Source organism: Camelus bactrianus, chromosome 9 (assembly GCF_048773025.1).
Source record: "Camelus bactrianus isolate YW-2024 breed Bactrian camel chromosome 9, ASM4877302v1, whole genome shotgun sequence".
Classification (NCBI taxonomy): domain Eukaryota; kingdom Metazoa; phylum Chordata; class Mammalia; order Artiodactyla; family Camelidae; genus Camelus; species Camelus bactrianus.
Window position 1 is genome coordinate 42859578 of NC_133547.1, and position 22363 is coordinate 42881940.

The window sequence follows — 22363 nt, forward strand, 5'->3', positions numbered from 1 at the left end:
ACATCTGATTCCTCAGCCTCCCCACTGCGGGGCATTCAGTTCCTCCCCATTTTAGAGCTGGGGAAAGAGAAGCTGCAAGGCACAGAAGGGAACTAGACAGACTAACTGCCATTAGGAAAGGTCAGAAGTCACAGTCCCTGAGACTGACCGTGAATCATGGGCCAGTCTAACAAGACTTGCAACCTCGGAGGTGAAACACTGAGCAGGGGCATGAGGCGGTGGCTTCTTGTGTGGTTGGGGTGGACCCTAGGACTAAGGGACTGATGGTTCCCTTGTGCAGGGATTTCAGTACTGAGGAAGTACCTCAGAGGTTAAAAAAAAATTCATCTGGATACACTTGTGTGAAATATGTTGCGTTAAACTGTGAGGACCTGAAAGACATGAGCCGAAATACTAGGATGATGTGTGTTAGTAGAAGCAGTAGTACTAGGACCTGCGTTTACAATGTACCAGGCAGTGTTGTAAGAGTTCTAGAACAATTTACTGACTATTTATTCCATCTCAAACATGCAGCAGCACTGGGTGGACAGAGAGGAAAACCGAGGCACAGAAAGACATGCAGCGTGGATGTGCGCCGAGGGAGCCTGGCCCAGAGTCTGTGTTCTTCACCTCTGCACTGTGTGACCTTGACACCAAGGTCCTGGGGGATACCCTTTTCCTTCTTCACCTTCACAACATGGTTCTTAAATTATGTTAGGTTGATAAGGAAAGATGTAAATAAAACATAGTTTATCCTTTCCCCAAAGTGCACCTCTTCACTTTCTCAAATAGCAGGCTTCACATTTAGTTTCTCTGTTTCAGTCATTTTTCATTAAGTACACCCTAACCATCGGTTTACTGAAAATCAATTGTAAGCAAATGACACAAACCCAGAGTTGTCCAGATTCCTCCAATCATCTTGTTGTGTATTTCCCCCGAGTCCTCAGGATTCCTTTTGTCACTACACACCCCTCCTACTGAACAGGCAACTGTGCTTCCAAATACCAGGATGACTGTGGGAGCGAAGGGCCTGCCCCACATACCGGCGTGGGTTTTCCTAGCAATGGTGTTCTCTCCCACTTACCCTCATTCTCATTTTCGCCACATGTCTCATGATCCAACTCTCAGGGTCACCTGGATTTCCTGCTGACACACATCACTGAAGTTTCACCAGCACAGGAAGAGACAGATTGGGTGATGCAGATTATCTAATTTCCCCAGAGAACATCCGGAGTCTCACCACAGGGTGTCGCATGACTTCCTGGGACTCAGGAAGGAGACCCTGCACCCAGGAAACACAGCTTCCCGCTCACCAGGGAGCCCCTGTCTTGATGGCATCACTCATGGAGACCACGGTTTCCATGAGGAGTTGACTCATCTTTAGTTCTTTCAAAGCAGGTACTATCACCTGCTTCCCCCAGAGTGTGCTGTCACCACGTGACCCCAGTGTAACTGGCACAGTACTTTGCCACTGCGACCTCAGGGAAGCTTGTACTGAAGGAAGTCATTAGTCCCAGACGTTTAGCCAACAGTGATGCAGGACCAAATACAATTCAGAAAAGATTCCAATTGACAGTGTTTAGCTTGTTCTAGAGAGATATCAATAGGCATCAATAAGTGGAATGTTAGCTCTAGTCTCACACTACAGCTCACCACACGCCTGGACAATTTGCTCAACGCTTTATGCCTCAGTTTGCCCATCCTCAGTGACTTGAGTGTCAAATAGCTACTTCTGCCTTTCCTGCCTTGTTTGTGGTCAGCATGACACTTATACTGACAAAGGGGTGCAAGATAAAGTGTGGAGAGTTTCAGTTTCTGAGAGGAAAGAAAGTGATCATTCACCAGGTGGTGACCACGACCCTTAGGACTTACTGTATTTCTGCAGCTGGTTGGCCAGGCAGTAGGTAGTAGCTTGGCATACAAGGAATTTCTGGGTGAGATCTCGGAAGTCCTGCTTCTGTTTGGTCAGCTCTAAGTGCAGCTCCTGGTTGATCTCCAGCACTGTAAGTTCTGCCCTCGGACCACACGAAGGGTCAAGAGATCCTGCCATGGTGACGTGCGGCAGAAGAGGTAGAGCCGGGGACTGGGGAGAAGAAACCCAGCATATGATGGATTAAAAACAAGCGAAATCACATAAGTTTAATCAGGATTGAGGCATGAGGAAAAGCAGGAGTACTCAACTTACTGTTGGGAACAACTTGATCACCAGCTCACAACACTTGAGGATGTGGAACCACAAAAACAACGTTCGAGAGCACAGAGCTCAGGGCCACAGGCACTGCCTGCTGCGCAGACTCTAACAGGAGTGATGGAGCGGGGCCCGGAGTGCCAGGTAACCGTCTGCAGTTGCAATAACAGAACTGGATGGTGGGGGGTGGCCATGGAATCCTGGGGGCCCCTGTGTTCTAGTTGCCTAGGCCACACTGCTTGGGGTCTCGTGAAGGTTGCCACAATGGGGACACCCTCTCTCCAGCCACTCTTAATGGCTTTCTATACTTGTGCTGATAGCACCAACCTATCTCTTCCCAAAAGTTATCCAAGCATTGCTGTCATTTTCCTTCTCCTGTGTCTATAAAAATACGAAGAGACAAATTGTTTTCTCAAAAGTCTTATTTTCTTAAGGGCTGTCATGAAGTCACACCACCTTCTCTTTAAGTGGTAAGAGGCCTTATGGCTTTTTCGCAAGTGAAAGATGTCAGACTTGTAGAATGTCATGGCGTCGTTCTCTGGGTCTTTGCCAGTTTTGTGTAACTCATAAAAACTGTAGGACAAAGAGCAGAATATAATGTTAAGTGAACGAATAATTAATTTATTAAAGTCTTCTCAGTCCTGACTCAATATTCTGTTCACTGCATCCCTGTGTTATTTCAGATCCTTATCTCACTGGGGCAGCTTGCTGGCTCCATAAATTTCTGTCACGTTTGACATGCCAGTGTTATAAACTCCTCCTCCAGGTGTGGATTACTCTATTTTTGTTTTTCTTAATGTCTCTAAACAGTGTATTTTATAATTCTCACGTATGAATTGCATTCTAGTTCCACGTAATCGTTTTCCAAGCTGTCAGATTGATGAAAACAAATTCTGCACATGTCGTTGTATAGAGACCATGTCTTTGGGAAAGACTTGTCAGCATGATGCTGTTCTATATTCATCCAGTTCACCCACATACTGAACAGACAGGGATGCAGAGCAGTGTTCATGGAACTCTGCTTGATAGCTCTCTTTGAGTTTTCCTCACGCCATTGCCCTGGGCTCCACTCCACAAATAAAACATGGTAAGTTCAAGGTCGTGGATCAGGGAGGGTTGATGATCCTTAGTGTTCGTGTGTCCTTGTGCTCAGGGACATAGAAGATTAGCTTGAGAGGAGAGGGGCAGGCAGGCGGGGGAAAGTGAGGTTCTAAAGGAAGTCCTCACTTGCTCAGCATCTGTCCCTTTCTGGGTCTGGTGACACTGAGACTTAGGAGACACTCTGCAGCATCACTCTCTTCACTTTAGCTGCTGGACTAACCTGAATTGAGAGTGCAATGGGTGTTCCCAAGTACCCCTGAGCATTTGTGTCAAGGTTAAAGATGGAGGACTACCTCAGCCACTTAGGAAAGCTTGTCTTCTCCCCGCCCCATGCCATCCTCCCACCACACTGCTTAATGCCGTTGGTGTGTGAGATCCAGCAGAGGCTTTACAGAAATCTATTTTGTGGTGTCTGTGGGGCCGGAAATTCTCTGTGGGAAAAAAAAATGTGTCAAATTCCTTCACTTTACCCTGATGAACCCAAAGGCTCACAAAAGGTACCCGGCTTCCTTGAAGTCACAAGCAGCTCCACTCCTGGTACGATGTGCTCTTCTCTCAGGCCCTGACTTTTCTCCAAATAGTCACTGTTGGCTAGAGTCAAACTAGGCTGGTCACTCTATAAAGCGATTGGCAGCACATGGACTAAATATTCAACAGCCATTTTAATCAAATATATTGCCAAAGTATCTTCCAAAATCGCATACTGTCCTTTTATACATACCCATTTGCAACTGCAAAAGCCCAAAGTCATATTTTCCTGATAAGCTGTGGTCATTGTCATCACCTTCATTCACTTTAACCTGTAAACTGAAGGTCTCTGTATTATTACAGTATGTTAGAGGCACAGATGGGCCTACAGCTTGTATAAGTGCATGAAGAGTCTCCTTTGTCTCTGTGGACCAGTGGAGTTGAGCAGCACTCTTTCTCCTACATAAGTCATCTCAGATTGTTTTTATAGAATCCTCATTTTTTGTATCCATGATAACATTTTTATAAAGAACATATGCTTTCTGGATTGAGTCTTAGTGAGAAAATGCTTCCCATTGCAGTAATAACTATAAAATAAATCATCAGCCTGAATCCGGGCTTTCCTCCCTGAGAAAACTCTCCTGGGACTTTGAAGTTTTTAAATAAGCTGGTACTTACTTAATAAATGATTTATACAGCGATATTTTCATAGCACTTCAAATATTGCACTAGGACGCTATGCATGTCAGTGAAGTAATGAATTCGTTTTCAATTACCTTGTTTTAATAAGAATTTGGACAACTATTTTTGACTGGACAGAATGTACTTTTGAGTTTCCTCACACAGTACTATCAGCCCTCAGTGTGAACTGGGTTGTGATGGAGGTGGGTCTCGAGAGTTGAAAAGTAATCTGCTCTCTCCTTCCATCACTGAGTCATGAATGCTCAGTGGAACACGTGGAGGTTGTGGCCATTGTCACCCTTGTGAAACCACCAGCCCAGCCAATCCCAGCTATGTCCCAGTGACCCATCTCATGGGAACATCCCCCTTTTCAGGCTACAAAACCATGGGAAGGATGCGAGTTACAAGGTGACTCTCTCCTTCCCTGAGTGATCTTTGAGCTCATTCACCTGTTACTGCAATGGTTGCTGGTTCAAGTGCATTAAGGTTGTTTGTTTGTTTTGACAGATCCCAGGTCTTTTTAAGCTAAGTTTGTGCTGCCCATTCTCCCTTAATAACCTTCTCTCTGAACCTTATCCTCAATCTCTCTATTCAATAAGACATGGGAAAATCCTGTCTGAACTCCTGAGGTTCACATTAGTTATTAAAGGGTTTGACAGAAAGAATCTTTTTCTTTTCTTTTTTTTTTTTTTTTTTTTGAATAAAAACAAGTTCTGGAGTTCCAAGCCTAGCTATCTCACAGACAATATAACCTTTCTTTTTGGGGCTCTCTTTGCAGCTGCTCATTCCTGGAAAGCTGCTGTGAATTCACTTAAGGCAAACACTAGGAACACTCTTCTCATTAAACAACTAGGGTTTTCAGTTCTTGGCAGTCAAAAAGACACGTTATGGTCTAAGTAAAAGGGTGTCAGAAAGAGTCTCTTATCAGATTTGGGTTTTGGTTGGATGATATGAAGGAGGATGGGAGGAAGCAGGGTTTGTTCCATACTGAATACTGTTAGTCAGCATGAGCAGGTGTGTGACTGAAGTAAAGAAGTAAAAACATTCCCTTAGAAAAGAGGAAATTTGGGATTTTGTCGGTTGCATACTGACCTTGGTTTGTCTGTGCCTGCACAAAATTAGGAGGTAGCCTTATTTTGCCTGATTATGAAGGTCTCAGAGTAACCTTGTCTGAGTGTAATACTCTTTATCTGAGATTGTTTAGTTCCAACATGAGAACAAATCAGTTTGGCTGGTAGCGTCAGCTCAATTCAGGCATCAATTCATGTACCTAATTATTTATGAGCATTTATGGGGTCCCTGTGGGTAAAGCATGGTGTTAATACTACTGGGAGATTTAGACTGAGGGGACACATTCCTTTCTGAACGGAATTTAAACATGACTCTTCCCAGGACAGTGGGTTATCAGTAGGTGAGAACATCAAACTCCGAAAGGCTCCATGTGAAAGGGAGATTATGAGAAGAAACAATGACTCTCAGCTCATTGTCCTCGACGCGGTAAAATCCATGGGGCTTCTTTTTGGTCTCCTCTCTCTACTTTGCTGGAAACTCTCTCCAGGTGGGAAACCAGAGCGATTGTGGGGCTCACTTATTTGCCTTTCATTTCTCAGGGATCACTCACTAACCTTTATTGCCTGAAGCTCAGTCTCTTGAAAATATTTGTTTCCTGTACCCCACCCATTTTGTTGTCATTTTCTTTGTTTCTCTCAGGAGAGTAAATCCAGCTTCCATTACTCTGTATTCATGTGGCACCCTTTTAACAAATCCAAGCTGCAAAATGTCTCTCAAGATTCTGAAGTGACTTTTACACAGTAAGGAGCACAGCCACGACCAGGGTGAAACTGTGAACCTAGGAAAGCTCTTAAAGCGTGCATTTTAAAAGCACCCTACTATTTCTAAGGACAGAACTGTCTGAGTCTAGATTAGGGGATGCAGAAGTCCCATAGGCCCCTGCCCAAGGACTGAGGGGATGTTCCTTTGAGGTCTGTGCTAAAAACCAGTTCTCCATGAGTGGACATGCCCCTTGAGAAGCATGTCAGCCTTGGTTACTTTAATTCCCCAAAAGGTCCCTCAACAAAGGATGAACATGACTACAAATTGGCCAAAGGGTATGTGTTGACTTTCATGAGGTGTCTCTAAGGAAACACTGGTCCAAGGCTGACTTACGTTCCCGATGGAGCCAGGAAGACACACCGGACATTTCAATTTCCTGGGCTGCAAACCAGTCACTGAAGGAGGGGCAACGGTTCCCAGACTCTCTCTCGGGAACTTCACTGTGTTGTTCCAATAGAGACCCCGGAAAGCACTCCACTCACAAGATCTTTCTCCTCTTGTGGGTACAAAACGTTCCTGTGCCTGACTTGCTACGCACCGGACACGGTGCTAGATACTACTGCTTGTGAGTTGGGGGTATTGCCTGTCCGTTATAAAAGACAAAAATAAAACTGAGGAAAGCCAGTTAAGCTATCAGAAACATCTGTCTTCCCTGGGCTGGGAGAGGCCATCACCTGGCCACACAGGGCTCCCTGAGTTCAAGATTTCTGCTGGTGTTTCTGCAGTAAAGGGGTAAGCTGGCCAACTCTCTTTCCAACAGAAAATGGGAAGTGGAACTAGTCTCAAATAAAGTGTTCCTGTTTCATAGATTAGGGCCTTAATCCTAATTCATCTAGAGGGTTGTCGATGCACACAGTCTGGCACTTGAAAGAAATGCAGCATGTTTTTCCCCAGAGCAACTTAGAAGGGGAGCAGGAAGTTTTGCCCTCTGGGGAAAATGTGTCCCAGAAATGCCTTCCAAGAGTTTACCCCAACTATTAAATATATTAAAATGGTCCTTTATTAACCATAAATGGCAGTAAAGAGTTCAAACACAGTTCCCCAGTAGTAGAATTTGTGTACTCGAGATTCCAGATTCAGGGAAATGATAGGTTTCAGCAGATTTGGGGTGCCTCACTTTGGAAAACTACCTTCCTTCGTGATCATGGTATCCATCCGTTCTTGCACCACGCTAATGCAAGATACTAAAATTGTGAGGAGAACACAGTTTAACGGAGGACTGTGTAATACATGCTTAATTGATGTGTAAAGCTAAACCTGTGCAGAAAGTAATGTCATTGGAGAAACCTAAATGTCTATTGACAGATGACTGGATAAAGAAGTTGTGGTGTGTGTATATATATATATAATGACATACAACTCAGCCATAAGAAAGAATAAAATTATGTCATTTGGAGCAGCATGGATGGACCAGGAGACTGTCATTTGAAGTGAAGGAAGCCAGAAAGAGAAAGAAAAATACCATATGCTATCACTTACATGTGGAATCTAAAAAAAAAAAAAGACACAAAAGAACTTATTTATAAACCAGAATCAGAAACAGACTCACAGACATAGAAAACCAACTTTTGGTCACCAGAGGGGGGAAGGGGATAGGAAGGGATTAACTGGGAGTTGGAGATGTGCAGGTGCTCATTACTACATATAAAATAGATAAGCAACAAATTTCGTCTGCATAGCACAGGGAACTATATTCAATATCTTGTGGTAACCTATAAGGAAAAATAATATGAAAAGAGATATATGTACGTATAGGTATAACTGAAAAATTATGCTGTATACCAGAAAGTGACACAACATTGTAAACTGACTAGACATCAATTTAAAAGTCAAAAAAAATTAAAAAGCAAGGTTGTTAATTTTTTTTTACAAAGGTAAGGATACAACACCCTCAAATCAAAGTGTTGGTGACACTCTGTAATGGCGAGTTACTAACTGTGGAGGTGCACCAACCTGGAGTCTGAGAAGTTGGTGATTTCCAGGCCCTTCCTTCAGCCTCCAACAGCATGGCAGGTCCTGTAGAATCCACATATCCCACCATGAAGGTCAAGGTGGCCTCGGTGCTCCAGAAGGTCCAGAGGGACCCGTGGCATCTCCTGAGACCCTGAGAATCCGTCGTGCTGAGGGGGAGCTCCATCAGTACCCAGGACGACTGAGCTTCCACAGCCGCCCCACCTGCGCCCACAGAGAAGAGCAAGTGAGGACAAGAACTAAGAGCCACAGGAGGAGGTCGCTGCCTGAAGCATAAAAGCAGCTCTGAAGGGAGGCTTGGGTAAATTGGGAGACTCAGAAGCAGGAAAATGAGTGGAAGTAAGACCACAACGTTCCCTGCTGGGCTTGAAGTACAGGTCTTCCAATTAGCACAGGTCTTCGTAGGCTCCTGTTGTGCTCAGAGCAGAATTAAAAAATCTTATGCTGCTGCCAAGCGGAGGGAACCTACACCTCAACCCCTCCCTTCTCGGCTGGAAGCTCATTCAGACCCTCAGGCGCTGGACACACCGGGTTTTGAGGGGGACATTGGGGCCCTGACACGAGCGAGCGGCACTGGACGCCCCATGGCGGGGCCCACGGCCCTGGCCGCCTGCTCCCCGCCGCCCCGCAGCCCCCGCAGGTGCCGACCCCGCCTCTCGGGCTGAAGTCCCCCATGTGCCACCTCCCCTGCGCTCCGCCGGCGCGCTGCACCCTCCGCAGAAAGGGAGGCTGTGAAAGGCTTTCCAAACGGGCTGCTCTTGGAAGCTTTCAAGCTGGCAACTCAAGCCCTTAAACATCCCAAGGGTGGAAACGTCTAGAGGTCCCTCGGGCACCGCACGGAGCTCCCCACCCGGGGCCGAGCGAGGCCTTCAGTCTTGGGGATGCAGGAGGCCGGAGAGGGGGGACCCGGAAAACTGAAGAGGAGAAAGAAGCCAGGGAGGAAAGAGCCCAGAAGAAACCCCTGACGTCCCCCCGCAGGGTGGGCGCGGCCAGGCTGCTGGCGGGGCGCCGCGTAGGGGCCTCTGGGGTTCGAACACGACTCCCAACAGAGAGAGGAATCTGTCTCCAGGGGAAGCAGGCGCGTCTTGTACCCTTTGCACCTCTGCTCCCAGGGCAGGGCAATCCCAGGAAGCCCCAAGGGCTCTTCTGAGGGTTGTCAGAGCTCCCAGCGCAGCGGGAAGAGGACAGCTGAAAACAGGAGGAAAGGAACACTTTTTGCATTTTTCTTCCCGGGTGGGAATTTTACCTCAGGGCAGAAAACCCTAGAAATCCCGGCAGAGCAGGTGGATTTGGGGCAGGTCTAAAACCCCTGCCTGTGGCACATTCCCGAGAGGACTTCGTGTCCCTCACGACGTACAAACCCGCAGAGACGCGCCGAGGGAAGGCGAGCGAGGCGCCCCCTGGCGTCGCGGAGGAAGCGGGCTCGGGGCGGCGTGAGCGAGCGCCCGGCAGGAGGCGGGTCCTGGGCCCGCGGGGCTGAGCGCCGCCTGGCTCCGCGGGGGGCGTCGGGCCGTCCTGCGGTGCCAGGGTGTCATGGTGAGCACTCTGGACTCTGAATCCAGATATCCGAGGTCGAGTCTTGGTGGGACCTTCCCTTTAGGCCGCGCCCAACCGACTCTTATCCGGCAGCCCCAACTCCGCCGCTGCCGGAAAGAGACTCGTTGGGCCTCAGATACGCGCTGAGTGGACGTGCTCTCCCGCTCCCGCCTCCCGCTTTCTGCTGCTCTCGGACGCGACGGTCTCGGTCCCAGGAAGGAAGCTGCACAGCCACAGTCCCTCTGGCTCCCGCCGCCGCCTCAAAGCCGCGTCCCCCGCATTTTGCCGGCTCCTCCTCAGGAGTCGGGGTCCCGGTATCGGGCTTCTCTGGGCTGCGGGGTCCAGGCAGCGAGCAGGTGGGGGGCACCCAGCCCGGGGCGTCCCCGCTGGACCAGGGGGACTGTGTCCGTCGCCGGACGTCGGAGACCCCTGCCTGGACGCCAAGGGCACAGAGACAGCGCCAGTGCCCCCCCCCCCCTTGTCGGGTCACCCTGGGTCTCGGAGGTAAAGGGCAGAGGCTGTGCCCGCTGAACCTTACACCGCAAGGGGCTTCACACCGCATGTCTTGTAACCGTATGATCGTCTGTCCCTGTGAGGACCTTCTCTAAGACAGGGCAAGTGTTGGGGATGCGTAGGGAACCAGGTCAACAGAGTCCTTGACCCCATGTAATTAATTTCTAGTGGGGAGGTAACAGAAGATACATAATACAATTACTGATGGGCATAAGCAATATGAGGGAAATAATAGAAAGTAACTTGGATGAGGACTATGGGAGATAGAGCGGCCAGAGAAGGCTTCTCTGAGCAGATGACGTGTAAGCTGAGGCTGGGGGATGGAAAGGAGGCAACTCTGGGGAAGATATTTCAGGCAGAGGGAATAGTAGGTGCAAAGGATCTGAGTCAAAACAAAGTCTGGTATTCCTAACAGGATAAGTCCGGCGTGCCTAGAGATTCATGAATGAGGTAGAAAATGCTATAGGTATTGAAGTTGGAGACGTAGGCAGGAGCAGGTCACTAGGTTTGTTAAAAGGGTTAAATCTATGCAGAGTGTTTATTAGGACCTGGAACACAGTGAGCCCCTAGTGAATACTGGCGACTGTGGTAATTATCATGATGTTTAGTAAAATTTGTCATAATAAAACCATTTGGTTGTCATTCTCTGGTGAGGAGAGATGGAAGATACAACATAGAAAGTTTAGGGCCTACAGTGTTAACTTTTGATAGGACTTCTTCATTGGTGGTGGCATGTTCTTCCACCAGGAGGGGTGTGGTGTTTGGTGATCTCTTGTGATGTTAACTATTGATGGTTGAAGCCTGTAGCCATTAATTCATTAAGGCTGCAAAAATGGAGCTGTTCTATCATTTTTTCATCTATTAGCCAAAATACTTAAATAAAGAAAAGCTTCTATTCGTGCATCTGCTCATGGTAACTCATTTTTTAGGAAGTATAATACACTCATTAATTAAACAAATTTGGTATGTTTTATAGTGCTAACAAAAGTGGAGGGCATCATTAAACCACGTTACAGTTTCCCGTAAAGCAGCCTGGGTACCAGAGTGTGGCTTGTTGATCCGACCCAGTAGCACACTGTTCATGCTCTGGCTTTTATTTGCATTACTGGCTGATAGTGACATGATACGGAAAAACATTTGCTTCAGTGTTAAAACATAACTGTGGCACATACTGTTTCCTCTACCCACTGACTCCAGGATTTCTTTTCTCCACAGTTGGAACTTTCTGCCCTCCAGTCCAAGATGGCTGTGCAGGAAGAAGAGATGCAGGTTCAGGCCTCTGATATGGAGTCTCTGACCAGGAACATGCAGATTAGAGAAGACCTCATCAAGGTCTTTCAGAGTTTTTTAAAGACCACTGGGCATGATTACAGCTCAGAATACCTATTGGGCATCTTCAGACAACGTGTGAATACGCTGAGTCCCGTGGCCAGTGCTTATTTCTTGATGCGCTGTTAGTCTGAGCCTCTTGATGTTACCATATTCTCTTTGACTTACATCAGACTTGCTAAGATGTCATAAAGAAGATATCATTACCTTCATATGGCTTGTTAATATCCCATTTAAAAGTAGAGCAGACTGTTTCATGAGCATTTGTTCCTTTGTTCCTCTGCTGAATAGCATTTTTCTTACTGTACTTGTTTTTTGACTTTTAGGACCTGCAGATGCAGCTGGTTGATCCTGAACACATACCAGCTATGGAACGCCTGACCCAAGAAGTCTTACTTCTTCGTGAAAAAAGTTGCTTCAGTAGAATCACAGGGTCAGGAAGTTTCCAGAAACCGAAGACAACAAGTAAGTTATTGGAGCACAAACCTTATTTTTACTGTGAAATAAACAATGGAAAATCTGTCAATCTAGTTACTTATGAAGGTATCTGTTGGTGGAATTTCACAGACAATCTGTGCCCTCAAGTTCCCTGCCTTAGTCCGTATCAGCCACACATTCTCCTTTCTAACGTGTGTAGCTCCTTCATAGCTACCGCCCCATATCTGACCTTTCTTCAGTGCCAAACTTGCTAAAAATATCTCTTAGCCTGTATTCCACCCCCACCGTGTCTCCAGTATCGTTTCTCTCACTGACTACTCACCTCACTCCAGTCTGGCTTTTCGCTCTGTTTAAGTTCACTTAAACACATCTCTGCTGGTTGTGCACTGTCATAGCTCATCTTCTTCATAGCGCTGTTATAGCTCACAGTGACACGTGTCTATGACTGATGAATGTCTTTTGTTTCCGCTTATCTATATAACATAGATGGTAAGCTTAATATAAGATAGTCAGCTTATCCCTAGAACAGAGTCTAGCACATAGAAGGTGCTCAATAACTATTTTTTGAATGAATGAAGAGTGCTCATAAGTCCTAGTGTATGTTTCCCTTGTGCCCTCCCTTGCTTTCTCTTCTACTCCTCTCTCTCTCCTGTGCTTCTAGCTTCTCTCTCCTCTTTCTTCTTGCTCCCATTTTGAATTCTCCCTTATAGAGCTTTAAGGATAAAAAAAAAAAAAAAAGATAACATGACACTGATTTGAAAACTGTAACACACTATAGAAAAGTTAAGTCGGTGATAAGATCGTGAGCTTTTTGAGTCATAGTACATGCGAATACATTGTCTGGGTCTCTTTCTCAGGATTATCTGTGACTTCACGTCTCAAGTCTCCATTTGTGCATTGCTTTTGTTTTTTACCCCTCAGTTGCTGCTGATGCTGGAAGGTCTGGTAGATGAATGGAGTCAGCTCAGTGAGGCCTTACAAGCAGAGACACAGCTCTGTAGCAGCCTGGTGAAGTTCCATGCCCATCCAGAGAGGTAAGGGAGCGGCTACATCATTTTTACTTTTATTTCTCATTAAGTGCAGATGCTTACAATACATGAAGGGAAAGATAAAGAAAGCAGTTACTGGGACTGCCCAATTTGTCATTTATTGTGTGGATTGCTCTGAGCCTCAGTGTCTAAAATTTAAGTCAAGAATAGGGCCCATGGAGAACTAAAGAACATTGATTAAGGAAATTAACTACAAAGTGAAATGAAAGGACGCTACACAGTAACTTGAAGCCATATGGAGAAATAATGATTCCAGTAAAGGAAAAGTATATAGGCAATTATAAATGGTAGTATGTTGTAACAATGGTTTGCAACTATACTTTTTGTTTCCCACATGATTTAAGAGACTTATACATTTAAAGAAAAAAAAATCTGTTATATTAGTATTATTTTTACTTTGGTTGTAACTCCCAATCTTGTTTCCTACATAATTGAACAGACTAATGCATTTAAATGTATTGTTAATTTATGTTTTGCAGCATATAGTGCATAAGGATGTAATTTGTGACATCAACAACCAAAAGGGGTAGGATGCCGCTATAAAGGAGCAGAGTTTTTGTATATTTTTGAAGTTAAGCTGGTAATAATTCAAATCAGAGTACTATAACTTTATGATGTTAAATGTAATCCCCATAGTAACCACAAAGAAAATAGCTATGGAATATACACAAAAGGAAATGAGAAGAGACTTTAAATATTTCCCTACAAAAAAAAATCAACTAAACACAAGAGAAAAGAGTAATGCAGGAAATGAAGGGGGGAAAGTCATAAGGGATATAGAAAACCAATAGCAAAATGACAGAAGTAAGACCCTCCTTATCAGTAATTACTTTAAATGTAATGGATTAAACTCTCCAGTCAAAGACACAGATTGGCAGAATGGATAAAACACATAGTCCAACTATATGCTATCTTTAAGAGACTCATTCTAGAGCCAAAGACACACATATATTAAAAGTGAAAGGATGGAAAAAGATATTCCATGCAAATAGTAACCAAAAGAGAGCAGGAGTGGCTATACAATTAGCAGACAAAATAGACTTTAAATCAAGAAAGGTTATAAGATACAAAGAAATGCATTATATATTAATAAAAGTTTCAATACAGCAAGAATATATAATTACAAACTTTCACATACCTAATAATAGACCAGCAAAATTTTATAAAGCCAAAACTGACAGAATTTAAGGGAGAAATAGAAAGTTGTACCATTATAGTTGGACACGTCAGTATCCCACTCTCAACAATGGATAAAACAACTGGACAGACGATAATTAGGGGAAGAGGACTTGGGCATCACAATAACATAACTAGATCTAACAGACATGCAGAACACTACCAAACAACAACAGCATACATCTTCTTCTCACATACATATGAACATTTTCCAGGAGAGACCATTTGCTAGGCCACAAATTAAGTTTCAGTAGATTTTAAAAGATAGATGTTATGCAAACTATCTTTTCCAGTCATAGTGGGATGAACTTAGAAATCAATAACATAAGAAAAATTGGAAAATTTACCAAATGGTAGAAATTAACCAACACAGTTTAAAACACCAGTGAATCAAAGAAGAAATCACAAGGGAAATTAGAAAATAGTTAGAGATGAATAAAAATGAAAATACAACATTAAAAAACAATGAGATGAGCAAAAGTGGTACTAAAGGGAATTTACATCTATAAATGCCTACATTAAAAAAAGAAAGAACAATCTGAAATCAACAGCCTAACTTTACACCTTAAAGAACTACAAAAAGGAGAATAAACTAAATCCAAAGCTAGGAGAAGCAAGGAAATAACAAAGATTAGAGCAGAGATCAGTGAAATACAGAATAGAAAAACTGTAGGGAAAAAAATCAATGAAACCAAAAGTTGGTTCTTTGAAAAGACCAACAAAATTGACAAATTTTTAGCTAGATGGACTGAGAAAAAGAAGACTCAAACTGATTGTAAAATAGTACTAAGAATAATTGTATATGAACAAATTGAATAATCTAGATGAAATGGAATTCCTAGAAACACAAAATTCCTAGAAACACAAAACTGACCAAGACTAAGTCATGAAGAAATAGACAATCCGAGTAGACCTATAGCTAGCTGTATAATAGAATCACTGCGTAATTGAATCAGTGATCAAAAATCTGACGAGAAAAAGCCCTGGATGTGATGGCTTCAGTGGTGAATTCTACCAACATTTAAAAAAGAACTAAGACCAGTCCTTTTCAAACTTTTCCAAGAGATTAAAGAGTAGGGAACACTTTCTAATTTATTCTATGAGGCCAGCATTACCCTGATACTAAAGCCAGACAAAAACACTGCAAGAAAACTACAGATCAATATCACTTATGTACATTGGTGCAAAAATCCTCAACAAAATGCTAGCAAACCAAATTTGTCTGTATATTAAAGTGATTATACAATATGACCAAGTGAGATTTACTCCTGGAATGCAAGCTTGGTTCAACATAGGAAAAAAAAAAATCATTCAGTGTAATATATCACATTAACAGAATGTAAGAAGAAAAATACATGATTATCTCAATTTATGCAAGAAAAAGCACTTGACAAAATTTAATACCCTTTCATGTTTAAAAAAAAAAAAAAAAAGAAGCTGGAATAGAAGGAAACTACCCAAACATAAAAAATGTATACATAAAAAATCCACAGTGAACACCATACTCAATGGTGAAAGACACTGCTTTTCCTCTAAGATCAGGAAGAAGGGAATGATGACTGCTTTCACCGCTTTTATTCAACATAGTACTGGAGGTTATAGCCAGAACAATAAAGCAAGAAAAATAAATAAAAGGCATCCAAAGTGGAAAGGAGGAAGTAAAATTATCTCTGTTTGCAGATGATATGATCTATGTAGAAAACTCTAAAGATTCCACACCCCAAAAAATCCTATTGGAACTAATAAATGAATCCAGCAGATTAGCAGGGTACAAAGTCAACACAAAAATCAGTTGTGTTTCTGTGCACTAACACTTAACAGTCTAGAAAGGAAATTACAAAAACAATTTGATTTACAATAACACCAAAAAGAATAAAATAAGAATTAACGAAGGAAGTAAGAGATTTATACAATGAGAACTACAACACATTGCTCAAAGACATTAAAGAAGACATAAATAAATGGAAACATCCCATGTTGATGGATTAGAAAACCTAATACTGTTAAAATGTCAATACTAATCACGGCAATGTATAGATTCAATGTAATTACTATCAAAATCCCAATAATGGTTTTTGCAGAAATAGAACGATCCATCCCAAAATTCACATGGGGGAATCTCAAGGGATCTTGAATAGCCAAAACAATCTTGAAAAAGAACAAAACTGGAGGATTCATACTTCCTGATTTTGAAGCTTACTACAAAGCTACAACAATCAAAACTGTGGTGTGTGGGGAGGGGTGGGCATTATAACTTAGTGGAAGAACACATGCTTAGCATGCACGAGGTCCTGGGTTCAATCCCCAGTACCTCCATTTAAAAAAAAAAACCTCCCCCCTCAAAATTCCCCCCTTAAAAAAAAAAAAAAAAACCTATGGTATTGACATGAAGGCATACATATAGATCGATGGAATAGAGAGCCCAGAACTCGCATATATGGCCCAACAATTTTTAACAGGAGTGCCAAGATCATCTAACGAGGGAAAGGGCAATCTTTTCAGTGAATGATGCTGGGAAACTGGAGAGCCACATACAAAAGGATGAAGTTGGACTCAACACCATATACAAAAACTACCTCAAAATGTATCAGGGGCCTAAATGCAAGAACTAAAACAATAAAACTCTTAAAAGAAAACAGGAGAAAAGCTTCGCAGTGTTGGATTTAGCAGTGATTTCTTGGATATGACACCAAAGGCAGGTAACAAAAGAAAAAATAGGCAAATTGGACTTCAAGAGAATTTTAAAATTTTGTGCACCAAAAGACACTCAGTGAAGCGAAAAAACAACCCACAGAATGAAAGAAAATATTTGCAAATCATACTTGCAAAGGGATTACTATCCAGAATATATAGAAAACTAAAATTCAACAACCAAAAAACAAACAACCTGAATCAAAAATGGACAAAGAACTTGAATAGACATTTTTCTAAAGATATACAAATATTCAGTAAGCACATCAAAAGATGCTCAACATCACTAATCACTTGGGAAGTTTAAGTCAAAACTACAATGAAATACTACCTCACATCAATTAGAATGGCTATTATCAAAAAAAAACAGAAAACAACAAGTGTTGGTGAGGATGTGGAAAAATTGGAACCCTTGTGCACTATTGGTAGTATTTTTAAATGGTACAGCCACTATGGAAAACAATATGGTGGTCCCTCAAAAAACTAAAAATAGAATTCCCACATGATCCAACAATCCCACTTCTGGATATATACCCTAAAGAATTGGTAACAGGGTCTCAAAGAGATATTTGTATACCCATGTTGATAACAGCATTATTCACAGTACCTAAAATACTGGAGCAGCCCCAGTGTCCACTGATGGATGAATGGATAAGCAAATGTACTGTGTACACAATGGAATATTACTCAGCCTTAAAAAGGAAGGGAATCCTGACACATGCTACAACATGGATAAAACTTGAGGGCATTATACTAAGTGAAATAAGCCAGTCACAAAAGGATAAAAATTGCATGATTCCACTTGTATAAGATACTTAGAGTAGTCAGATTCGTGGAGACAGAGTGTAGAGCTGGGATTGCCTAGGTCCGGGGGAAGTGGGGAAAGGAGAGTTATTGTTAGTGGGTAGAGTTTTAGTTTTAAAAGATGAAAAGAGTTGTGGAGATGGATGGTGGCAATGGTTCTACAACATTATGAAAGTATTTAATACCACTGAACTGTACACTTTAAAATGATTAACATGGTAAAATTTATGTGCATTTTACCACATTGAGAAAAATTGGGGGAGAAAAGGCAAGAGAAAACATGAAATTGGGGACAGTGGTTACCTCTTGTTGAGGGATATAGGAGGGAGTGTGGTGAAGAGGAACACAAAGGAAGATGCGAGTTATTACTGCTGTTTCAGCTTTCTTGTCAGGTGGTGGTCTCATGGGTGTTAACCACATGATGTTTTATAACTAATATTTTGATAAATGTCTTTTAAATGCATGAAATATTATATTTTAAAGTATCAGTGAGAAAATATTCAGAGGTGAAAGAAGGAGGGAATGTAGCTTGGAGGCAGGCCAGTTGTAGTAGTGGGCGTGGGTGGTGGCACAACCATGACATCCTGGGACCCCGGGGCCCATGGCTCTGGGAGGAGGGTGGCCCCGGTGCAGGTGGAGGAGGGCAGCCTCGGAGCCTCGCGGCGGGGCTGCAGGGCCGCTCTCGCCCACATGGGGGCGCCCCACACTGCCACATTCACCACATCCAGCCTGCGGGTGGCTGGAAAGGAGGGAAGCCGGGAGGAGGCCTTCTTGGGGAGGAAGGAGAGGGGAGGGCGGGGAAAGCATCCTGTCCGCCCACGGACTGGCCCCCCTGTCCAGGTTTCTTGTGTGTTCAGCCTTGAAGAAGGTCAGTGTGAGTTTCCTCTGGCAGCTGGAAACACAGGCGGCTTTCAGGCCCGAGGAATTCCTGCTTGTGTGTGTCAGGGCTGCCTGGGCGTGCGGGTGGGGGTGTTTGTTGTTTACTGAGGTGTGTGCAGTTGGCTTGTGCGGTGTTGGAAGTGACTGTATGTAAGTTATTGGGTGTGGCTGTGTGTTTCTCCAGGAATATAGTGGAGGGTGGAGGGGGCCGTGGAGAGGAGCAGTTCCTGCTTCCCCAGGGCTGGGGCTAGTACTAACAAGGAGGGGAGCCCACGCACCATGAGTACTCTGAACTTTCTCCCCCTCAAAGGAGTTCCAGGTCTGAAAGAGGAGGGATTGATCCTGGCTGCTGGCCATGGAGGGCACCTCCCTCAGCCAGACCCAGCAGGACTGTATACTGGGGACTTCCCCATGGGCCTGAGGACGGCCACCCCCTGCAAACCGCCTAGTGGTGGTTCAGCACCCAGGCAAAGGCTCGGATGCCACGCGGCTGCCAGGCCCTGGAGCCCGCCCCGTCCTGCTCCGGGACCTGGTGTTACCAGCTTGTGCCCGGGGCATAGCCCAGCAGAGGTCTGTGACCTGAGAAGCCACCGATCTCACTTTAGACCAGAACATTTTTTTTTTTTCTCCTAGAAGTGGTGGCAGAGAGCCCAGGTTTAAGGAGGGATGAAGGGCGGGAGAATTTGCCACCTCAAAATACACCTCTTAGACAGAAGGATTATGTTGAGCTGATTATTTTGAGAAACTGCAGCAAAAGGAGGAACTCTGAAAAACAGTGGAAATTACTTTTTTGAAAGAGAAATTTACATTTATAAAGGAATCTCCATTTGCAAGCATGTCTCCCTCAGTGGGGGGAGATTACCCACTGAGGGAGTAAATCACAGAGATCTTAAAACTCAGTGGAGAAGCAGTGACTTAAATCTGCATAACAAACCTTACCCTTGTTTACCCTGCTCTTCGCAGTAACCTCCCAGAAATGGCTTCCTCCCCCACCCTCACCTGTCTTTCCTCTGTCTTGGCCAAAGATGGTATTTAAACTGTTGGTTTAGGCCACCTGGGAGAGTTAACTTATTTTCCCTGGGTATCTCACTTGTAGACAAGTATATACGAATAAGCTTCTGTTTGTCTCTTGTTAATCTGTCTTTTGCTACAGGGGTCTCAGCCAAGAACTCAGAAGGGTACAAGGAAAGTTATTTTTCCTCCCCTACCGGGGGGACAGCTACCGGGGACCTAGAGGCTCCTTCCCATCCCACTAGTTACAGGCCGGCTTCTGCACATGAATGAGCTCTGCAGGCAGTACCCTGGTCTGGCGTCTCAGCCCAGGATTTGAGAGCATTAGGCTTGGTGGAAATTAAACCCAGGGGGTGGGGGGAGGGGGAGAGCCTCAGGCCAGTAGGCTGAGGCCCTGGACCCTGTCCCAGACAAGGGGGAAAAGTAAGTCCTGCGGCTCCTCAGAGTCAGATGAGGAGGAATAGCAAGTCCCAGGCATCCTGTGGACGAGAGCAGGATGTTGCAGAGCCCAGGAGGTGCCCTGTGGGGAGGGCAAACGAGAACAAACCCTGAGGCTCCGGCTGATCTCTCTGTCCTTGTCCTGACTTCTCCGTCAGTGGCCTGTACACCCCCTCTTTCCCAGGGGCTTCAGTTCCTAGGCCCAGCCAAACAACCCTGAGAAAAGCGTGAGAGGACAGCATCTTTCTGGGATGGGACCACTCTAGGGGGTAGTGGGACCTATCTGGGAGCAGGGGGCCAGGGCGCAAGGCTTAATGACTGTGAAGTCATTAATAAGAAGGCATTAGTATCAGGCCTGGGTTGGTTACAATTCCAGTTCAGCCACCTAGTATCCATTTAAATGAATAAATTGCTTAACCTAAGTGAACCTCAGTTTCATCATTTGCAAAATGAGAATAATTACCTTTGCAGAATTATGAAGATTTAGAAATTGGGAATGTAGAATGCTCAATCAATAGTAAATGCTGTTACTATTGAAACTGACTCCCCCTAAAACTGAGTTCCTCTGCAAGTTTATGATTAAACTCTCTATCTAAAACTTTATTCCCTTTCTTGTCTTGTACCTATTCCCCTCAGGACTGAGGAATATCAAAGAAAAGGAGGAATTGAAATTTAGCAGGACCCTGCAGGGACCTCCCAGGTATGAAAAGCCTTTCTGTGTCCCCTGCCTCGCTCCTGCCTTCAAGGCTTTAGTCTCCTAGGCTTGAGTTCCAAAGAACAGATTCAAGCAGTTACTAATTAGGGAAGTAAGGGAATGCAGAAACAGGAAAAAACGGTCAAGAAACAATAGTTCAGCTATAAAAACTATAAAAAGCTATAAAAAGTCCTAGGGAAATACATAACAATCTGACATGTATCTTTGAGTTATCCTACGGGAACTAAGACTCACACCCAGGTGGATGTCAGGCACGCCTGCTGGATCCCAGACCGGTTAGAACCAGAAGGTTGTGATTAAGATTCCTGACATATCACCCTGTTACCTCACTGCCAACCAAACAGGAAGGTCATGCACCCCGCAACCCTCATCTCAGATGTTACCTTTAAAGACCCTTCCCTGAAAGCCACCTGGCCGTGTGGGTCCTTTGAGCATGAGCCGCCTGTCCTCGCTGGGTCACAGCTGCAGTAAGTGCTGTGCTTTCCTTCACCACAACCCACTGTCAGTAATTTGGCTTTGCTGAGTGTCGGGTGAGCAGACAACGAAAAATACTGCAAGCCGTAACAATAAGCAAAGAATGCTGAAGCCATCAAGTCATCAGCGGCTGCCCGCCACCCCCAGTGAAGACAAGCCTGCAGCCCAGCCTCTGCAGCCATTCACAATGGTGCACTCTGAGGGCACTCCGAATAAGAAAGGCCAGGATACAGGCCCTAGATGGCTAGGTGCTTGTCAGAGGAACGAATTCATTGAGCCCAAATGTTTGCTCCCTCCCATACATAGAAAAGCACTAAATTCTTTAACTTGAGTTGTCTGGTTTTCTTTAGTTAACAAGTAACCTTTTAATGTTCCAACTGCTTGGTCTTTATTGTAAAACTCCTATATATCCTAGCTTCTCCCCTACCTCTTCCGAGCAGTCCCTCAGAGTGATCTGAGAGGCTGTCATCCAGGGCTCGAGTCCTCAGAATCGTCCAGCAAATAAAACATAATTCTCAACTTTTAGACTGCATTTATTTCAGTTGACAAGACCCAAATTTGGTTCAGTAACGCTATCATTATTTTCCAATGCCTAGACCCATGTGGGATGGCTCCAGGCCTCTCTCGCAGGCTGTGACAAAAGAAGTCCTATAATTGGCCTGAGCTACTGCCCTGTGATAGTGAATCAGTAAGAAGTTATTGTGTTACCCAGACAGTAATGGGGTTAATGTCTCAGTTGAGGACAGCCTCTGGAAAAATTCCTTGATTGTAAGGGCTGAGTCTATGGGATGGCAGGCAGCAAGGCCCAGGTGAGCCTCTCATTACATCTGGGATCTCACAGCAGAAGACACACAGAAGGAGGCCAGGGGTGGCTGCCTGTCTCTATTGTCTGCCCCAATAGAAGCGGGGGCCCCTGGGCTCTGACTAAGGCTGTGCTGATGTCCCTTGTACCTTTTCCGTCATGGGTATGAGATATCAGGGGTCAAGCTACTCCAGTGCTGGGGGGAAGAGAGAGGCCTAAACTCGGGCTATTGTGCACAGCCTTTCCCTTCTCCCTGCATATCCCTCCCTGCTCCAGAACCTCTCAGG

The 22363-nt window shown here is 44.5% G+C and overlaps 2 protein-coding genes across 13 annotated transcripts in view; one reads left to right on the forward strand and one right to left on the reverse strand.

Moving 5' to 3' along the window:
- The window catches only part of LOC141578637 (NBPF family member NBPF4-like), a 30321-nt gene extending 20717 nt beyond the window's left edge, over window positions 1-9604 (reverse strand). For 2 of the 6 annotated variants that reach the window (XM_074370211.1, XM_074370206.1), the window contains exons 1-3: window positions 9468-9604; window positions 8204-8425; window positions 1852-2062 (exon numbers count right to left, since the gene is read on the reverse strand). In XM_074370211.1, coding sequence (XP_074226312.1) covers window positions 1852-2062; window positions 8204-8281 — 289 coding nt within the window. In that variant the 5' untranslated portion in view covers window positions 8282-8425; window positions 9468-9604. Of the gene's footprint in view, window positions 1-1851; window positions 2063-2164; window positions 2741-3989; window positions 4076-8203; window positions 8426-8903; window positions 9385-9467 lie in introns of those variants that run through there. The other 4 variants (XM_074370210.1, XM_074370209.1, XM_074370208.1 and 1 more) reach the window with 4 other exon arrangements.
- Window positions 9605-9624: 20 nt separating this feature from the next.
- Window positions 9625-22363, forward strand: part of LOC105079746 (myomegalin-like) — a 90688-nt gene continuing 77949 nt past the window's right edge. For 3 of the 7 annotated variants that reach the window (XR_012509180.1, XR_012509179.1, XM_074370215.1), the window contains exons 1-4: window positions 9625-9757; window positions 11486-11602; window positions 11926-12064; window positions 12959-13071. Coding sequence is in view for 4 of the 7 variants with exons in the window: in XM_074370215.1 (XP_074226316.1) it covers window positions 9755-9757; window positions 11486-11602; window positions 11926-12064; window positions 12959-12990 (291 nt within the window). In the remaining 3 variants the exon portion in view is untranslated. The other 4 variants (XM_074370216.1, XR_012509181.1, XM_074370217.1 and 1 more) reach the window with 4 other exon arrangements.